The sequence below is a fragment of the Mycetomoellerius zeteki genome, unplaced genomic scaffold, assembly GCF_001594055.1.
Source record: "Mycetomoellerius zeteki isolate Tzet28-1 unplaced genomic scaffold, Tzet1.0 scaffold120, whole genome shotgun sequence".
NCBI lineage: Eukaryota > Metazoa > Arthropoda > Insecta > Hymenoptera > Formicidae > Mycetomoellerius > Mycetomoellerius zeteki.
This window is the reverse complement of record NW_017256127.1, coordinates 1086823-1094521: the sequence shown is the minus strand read 5'-3', so window position 1 is coordinate 1094521 and position 7699 is coordinate 1086823. Positions and strand designations below refer to the sequence as shown.

Below are 7699 nucleotides of genomic sequence, written 5' to 3'. Positions count from 1 at the left end.
TGTATCATAAAAATTATAAATTTGTCAAAGAAAATTTGTTTCTAAAATATTTGCTTGCTAGATCTGAAACTTTCTATATAAAAATGACTACCTCTCGTAAGCATTCTCACTTAGCATTACATGTGATTATTTTACACTTCATTTTCTTAAATATGAAGAATGGCTGCGTTTTTTCAGCGGATTCAATAGTTGAGCGCTCGCTGCTATTGATGTATTCTTCCAGATCTAAAATGCTGATTGGATGATCTAAAAGAATACACCAATAACAGCGAGTGCTCACCCACTGTTCAGTCCGCTAAACGCAGCTATTAAGTGCATCCAGATGCACAACCGCTCACTGAGCACTCAGTGAGCTCTTGTACCTGTTTGGTCTATAATTTTATCTAATGGAATATGACAATCAGATGCAAAAGCTCACTGAGTACTCAGTGAGCGATTATCCTTCTGGATGCATTATATCCCGTTAGTGCAAAAGAAGATTAAGATAATCCATATGTAACGTCTAATGTGCGGTGAGAAGCATCCATGTGCATATGTAATCGGCAGAGATGATAAAATCAAAAACAGATAATTATCGAAGATAAATCTGCGACCTTTCCGTACTCACGGCAGTGAATATGAAGATAATTATATCATTACGTGAATCATTGGTTCTCTTTGTCTTTCAAAGTTGTATCGCTTTAAAATATTTATGTAAATATATGCATGTGCATATGTGTAAAATTTTTATTTGTATATATTTTATATGAAAATATTTGCTGACATATGCTAAAGTATTTCAAGGATAAGTATTTTTTATTCTTTTATTTAGTAATTCTAGATCTAATGCAATTATAACAAAAGAATAGATATATTAAATGTAAATTGATTTTTTACATACATTATACATACATTTATTTATTCGTATGTCTTTTACTTTAATTCTTGTATTATTATATAATCTTCTATTATTATATATTCCTCAGTAAGATATATTTTTAGATAATTTAGATATATCCCTAAGACAAAAATAAATAGGCCATTTTTGAAAGCAATAGTATTAAAACAAAATAAATAGTCATTTTTTATTATGCTTAGAAATTACTAGGTATTTCTTCAATAAAAAAAACAACTAATTTTATTTTATTTAAAATTTTAATACTATTTTTAACTATTTTTAATATATAATAATAGAATAAAATAGAATTTAATACATAATAAATACAAGCTTCAAAATTAATTTAAATATAAGGTTCAAATCTTTTAACCCATTATAATAATCCACTACGTATAAATAAAAATGTATAATTTTTTTTATTTTATAAATAAATTTTTTAAATATCGTGAAAAAATTTATTTTTGCAATTTTTGCCAATTTTTTTCTTTAGAATATGGAACATGGTTCATTTTTGTTATATTTTGTGAAAGACGAAGAGAACCAATGGGTTGAATGTCACGAAATTCCGCGTGAATTAAATAGTAAAGAAGAAGGAACTAAAGCAAAACGATATCAACTATTTTGTACGATTACGAATTGTTCGAAGAAAGAGCACCATGGCTTCGATCTACGTAGACAGTCCAGACAGGAAATCGCGACGCATTCCACTGTCATTGTAATGACGATGGAAATCTTGTTGTCGAACAACGACACCTATAAGTTTATTATCGCAATGAGACTATTCGAGGAGGACAAACAGCCAGCATATATTACACAGACGATTATGCTACTAATGCTAAATAGAATATTGTATACACTTAGCGAAAGAGCGAAGAGGAGACCAGACCAGATTTGGGCGATGAACTTATCACCAGCCCATTGTCATCTGGGAGTAGATTCCGTCTGCCTGACTTTGTCAAAGTGGCGTCGGTAATGAGCTCGACCGCGACCCCGATGTCGATGGCCATGATTATGATTATTGTGGCCGTGATTGTGCTGCATCTGACGTGATTGATACTGTGAGTGATGGTTCTGCGACTGGTGCGTCGACTGCTTAGAGTGCTGCTACAACAAAAATCGAAAATGCTCATTTCAGTTAGTTGAAGAGTCAATGCAAAATTAGAATTGAACAATAAGAAATGTAATTATTACCAGATTAAGTAAGATGATTGTTGATAATAATTCCTGGTAGAAACTTTGTTAATTATATTTAAAATTAATCTATTTTTTAAAGCTTTGATAAGAAAAATATCCTGTGTCATTCTATCAAATGTTGTATATAATATTATAATATTTGTTTAATCTGATTGATGTACAATTTAAATTAAATTTAATTTGAATTAAATTTAATTTTAATACTGCAGATATTTTAGAATTCTTGGAAAAAAATAAGACAGCATTAAACAAAAATATCAATAATTAGAGAAACATTAGAATAATAGATCATTTCAAAATCATTATTGTAACGCTTAATCATTTTCCTTTATTTTTCAAGATTTTAACAGAATTTATTATAAGTTTTATATATTCTGTTAAAATAATAAAAACCTTCATCGTAGAATGCATTGTATCGCAATCATTGAGACAACTGATTACTTACCACTTGCGTAACCGATTGCATGGTGGTGGTATTCGAATATGCATTCAAACTTGTACCAGGTGGGCTGACTTCTTCTGCAGCAGCGGCGGGATCATCCTCCGTCCTCACTAACATCTTCACGCCTTCAGCCTCTAGATCGATTATACCGCCCCGCTGTTGCTGCCGCAGATACAGAGCAGCCATGTGCTTTTGCAGTTCCCTCAATTCGGCGGTGACAGAGAAATCGGTGGCAGCCTCGACGTCAATCGGCGGCGGTGCTGACCACAGGCTCTCAACGTCGCAATTGATCGATTCCCGACAAACGGGACATATAGCCTAACAAAATAAACATTAATGAATAAATATAAATACAGATACAGAATGAAAGATGAACATTAGCAAACGTTACAATAACATTGAAAAGAAATGCTTAAGCACTTTTTAGTAATATTTTATCTGTAACGGAAACGCACTTGGAACTTATTTGTAGTATCTTGTTGCCATTGCGGTAATTTCTCTTGCTCTTCCCTGTAATATCTCTCGGCAGCGGCGACATGTGCCGCCAAACAGTGCGAATGAAAATAATGATAGCATTCTGTTTTCGTAAATTCATCTCCTTCTCGAAAACCGTACAAGCATACGGCGCATTGATCGGTAGGAAGATTACTTCTTGTCAGATGTTCTCGTATTAACTGGATTATTACGATTATCATTATGTATATTATCATTATATAAATTAAAATTATTATTATCATCATTATTATGTATTATTACTACTATTATACTAATTAAAATTACTATTATTCTGACTATATACTTATCATTACATCTAATATTTTTTGAAATAATTATTATCTGTCTATAAATGGTAATTTTTGCTTTAATTTTTATATAAAAATAAAAACAAAGAATTATATATTTGTATGCTTATATTTTCTTCTAAATTAGAGAGGAACATATTTTTTACTGTATCGTGTTTTATTTGATTGCAAAAATAAGTTAAAAAGTTATTTAAAAAAATTATGAATATACTAAATTGTAAATTGTGAAATGAGTGAGATACAAATTATATATAATCGAAGATCTAATATAATTTATTGTGAATTAAATTACTCTTAATTATATATAATTACTGAATTTTAATAGTATAAATAGTTTTAAATTGTAACTAACAAGATTAATGACTCTATATGTCTCTACATACCTATTTAATTTTGGTAAATTTTTTCTAAGAAATACATATCTACATTTGATATTAACATTGCAATTATTCTGTCAATATTTTAACAGATAAGAACATATACATGTGTATATATATATATATGTATATATACACACACACACAACTTATATATTTTTTATGTTCTTACAATTTGAATATTGAAATAAGAATTGTACTAGTATATTAAAAAAATGTATGAGTATGAATTTATTGTAGTATAAGATGATAATCCATTTCATGAAAAAATAAATTAATACATAAATTATGGAAATTATCGAAATATTAAGAGAATAGATCTATTGTTATTTTTCTGCAAAGTGATTGTAAAGAGAGGAAAATTATTTTAAAAACGAAACTGATAGAATAACTTCTTACCTCGATTAATTCAAACATGACTGGCTGACCTATGAAATCCTTACATTTGGCTTCAGCATCGGATTGCATCAGCTTTACCGTATCCTCATCCAATCCTCTTGGGTTTCTTAAATTGATAGTCGGCGAAATATCGGGATAACCCGAGGGTAATCGTACAATCAGTGTGACACAAACATATTGCGATTGTGAGTCCTCGCCGGTTGATGGAAATAGTATCGTTTCGATATATTCTGGCTCTCCTCTAAATAGACATAATTAATTATATAAGAATATATCAAAAAAGAATATAATTATAATTATCTAACTGAATAAAATTATAATTATCTAGCTAACAATGTATATGTTGAATAAAATTATAGTTATGTAGCTAATAAAGTATGATAATTTCTTTTATATTTAGTGTAGCAAAATTATAATTAACACATTGTACGCTGATTCTGCCATATGATGGGATTAATAGTACATTCGAGATAAGATACCTATCAAATTAATTTTAGTTGCTAATGTTATCCCTCATATACCAATTTAATAATCAGGATTTCAATGAATACGAAGAAATATAAATTAATGTAAATTCTTAACTCTGTAAAAAAAAAATAAGTATGGCAAGCTTACAAAATCGGTTTAGATACCTAACAAGAAAAGAAATGCAACTTTATTTATGTCTATTTACTGTTAAATATTATTAACTTATGTGTAACACAAATGTGTAAAATATCTAGCTCGAGATTGCTAAGCAAAAATTAGTTAGAAAGGTCAAAAAACATGAGCAATGTTTATTAGATCTTTAAAAATACACTAGTTTATTAAAACATACATTAAGAATTAAACTAGTTTTTTATCTATAAATTAATCGGAATTATTGATCAAATAAATTTATTACAAGATGTATAGGAATAAAGCACTATGCTACTTTAGATTTGTAAAGGCATATTCATTTAATAATTTGCATCTTTATTTACTTGTTGCAATGATTGCTTAACATAAATGATATTAATGAAATGCTGGTCCTAAATCCTGGTAGTATCTGTTGGACGACTTTTTAAGATTATATTTTTGTCGAACAGATACTACGCTTTTAAAACAATAGATAACTGCTACTAGATTCCTAGAATAAAAACCCATAAACCACAAAATTTGGGTTTTTCTGGAAAAAAACTGGGTTTTTGCCGACCCTGTTATCCTGTGAATATATATATATATATATATATGTTTATATATACAGGATGTCCCATTTAATCAACGCACTTGAATTTCTCCGGAATTATGCAAGATATTGAAATCCTGTTATTATGATGTTATGTGATGTCGAGGGAGACATATTTTGATTAACAAAATTTGACCATGGGTGGAAATATCAAGGTCAATTGAAGATCAACTTCATTTTTGTCAATGGCAATCTAATTTTTTAAAATCTATATTCATAGGCATATTCATTATGAGCTCAACGCATTATAACTCAAGGGCGTCGAAAATGAAATAGCCAAACGCGAACTTACAATAATCGTCCTCGTGCACAAGTTGAATGACTAATTTAACAATTCAATGCTCTTACGCATTTTAGAACGATCTTAATAATGTTGAATGACATATTAAAAATTGTAAATAATTAATTCTTTGCGAAGAATATTACTAAGGTCTCAGTAGTCTAAAGGCTTAGGACGTTCGCACGGAATGTTAGAGATCTGGTTTAACTTCTGGCCGAGATAATATTGTTCGCAATAAAAATTAATTATTTACAGATTTTAATATGTCATTCAGCATTATTAAGATCGTTCTAAGATGCGAAAAAGCATTGAATTGTTAAATTGCTAGTCAATTTAATTCATGATATTAACGTGGAAGTTTAGTAGAGTTTGTGTTCCAAAACCGAAAAATCATTTCAGCGCGCAGTTTAAGGCATCTTATGTAAATCGATATGGTTTTTATGTCAGATGCTTGTTGGTCCAGCGGCTTTACGCTATGGTTATGCAGCTTATGTCATTTTGTATGTGATGGCCCTTAGGGTATATCCACACAAACTTGCTACATAGACATATGCATAAAGAAAATTATCCAATCATATTTTACGTACGTCTACATGCACATACAATCTTATCCCCATTTTCATTACTTTTCAATATGTATAAAACATTCAGAATTCACGTTCATGGAATACACGGTACAATTCTCTGGGCCAGAAGAATTAACTTTTCCTCTGGCAAAAGTGTATCCAAATATTTTTTTCCTTTTACTTTTTGACATAGAAAATTATGTTATTAGAGAATCATAATATTCCATGTGTATGTAAATAAATTCTGAGATATTCTATGTATACATAATACCTATCATTTTCCTTGATGTTGAGTTCATTATCCAATAGGATTGCTTTCAGTGCTTCAATCTCATCAGTCACTCTGCAAAAATCATAAATATTAAAACAATGACATTTAAATATAGCCTAAATTTAAAACAATTAAACCTTTTATTTAAAATCAAAATTATTGATCAAATAAATCTATTACAAGATGTATAGAAATAAAGCACTATGCTACTTTAGATTTGTACAGGCATATTCATTTAATAATTTACATCTTTATTTAGATCAATAAAAAATTGAGATATTTCCATCTTCCTTTTTCTCATATACAACACGAAAATATACGTTCTGTAATATCATTTAAATAAAGTAAATATTATGAAAATAATTAACAAAAGGATGGCAATAAAAATAGAATTGTGTTAATGGTGGAGTCTATGCGGCATATTGACAAAACGAAATATATGAACCAAATCAGAACAAATTAGAAGATGCACATTAAATATAGACTAAAAAACGAATCGATAAAACGTAATCGGAAAATATCTTTCAGGACGACCAAAGTGACTTTACTCAATCGAAGTAACGTCGCGAATTCCGAGAGGGATAGATGTCAGATCGTTTCACGTTAATTATCGACGAGTGTTTACGATAGTTACCGTTCATCCACCATCGCGTCCGACATCGTTTCTCGTTCGAGTAAACGTTGCCGAAAAGCCGTATTTCTTTAGCTGCGAAAGGCGATCTCTTTCGCGGATAAACGCCACTTGCTCTCACAAACTGTGCAAACTATACGATACAATTGCGGTGAGAACGTCGAACACACCATACGATACGCGTCGATATTGAAATCTTTCTGCTAGCACAGCCGAGTACAAGCGGATCCGATTGGCACCATTGGCTTGCCTGTTCGCCAATCACCGTTCACCAACTATGGGCAGCGGCAGAGCGTTCATTGGTTCAGTATCGCGCTTGTCCGATAATTTGAAAATTAGCCAAATGTCTGATCAGGGAGTCGATTCTATATCTTCAAATAACGTGAAAATTATAAAAGTGAGCAAATTTACTAGGTGTTGACCAATGAAATTATCAGTATTCTAGTAAATTCGCTCACTTTTGTAATTTTTACCTCGTTTCAAGATACAGAATCGATCCTCTGGGTTTTCTATGGATTTAGTCATGGACTAACCCTATAAGCGCAAAATGTTCCTAGAATGTTACATGAATATTATTAAAAAAAAATTAAAATAATGTTATTATAATATTTCGAAAATATCATAAATATTTTTTTAATATTACAGGAGTATT

At 30.1% G+C, this 7699-nt stretch overlaps 1 protein-coding gene across 2 annotated transcripts; it reads right to left on the bottom strand.

Moving 5' to 3' along the window:
• Positions 1-1798: 1798 nt before the first annotated feature.
• Positions 1799-7201, bottom strand: LOC108731097 (E3 ubiquitin-protein ligase RNF25). Of its 2 annotated transcripts, none has more exons than XM_018461190.1 (6): positions 7051-7201; positions 6417-6488; positions 4093-4333; positions 2969-3187; positions 2517-2831; positions 1799-1981 (listed from the first exon to the last, which is right to left on the bottom strand). In XM_018461190.1, exons 1-6 carry the CDS (start codon positions 7074-7076, stop codon positions 1799-1801), a joined length of 1056 nt encoding a protein of 351 aa, XP_018316692.1. In that variant the 5' UTR covers positions 7077-7201. The 2 variants fall into 2 exon arrangements, with proteins under 2 accessions (XP_018316692.1, XP_018316693.1); XM_018461191.1 differs by having other exon boundaries at positions 1799-1978.
• Positions 7202-7699: the final 498 nt, after the last annotated feature.

Excerpts from the sequence above, each read along its gene's own strand:
- LOC108731097 (XM_018461190.1), bottom strand. The coding sequence starts at position 7,076 with ATGTCGGACGCGATGGTGGATGAACG. Across the intron at positions 4,334-6,416 it reads AACATCAAGGAAAATGATAG|AGGAGAGCCAGAATATATCG; the intron begins GTATTATGTATA and ends ATGTCTATTTAG. Across the intron at positions 2,832-2,968 it reads ATACTACAAATAAGTTCCAA|GCTATATGTCCCGTTTGTCG; the intron begins GTGCGTTTCCGT and ends TTATTTTGTTAG.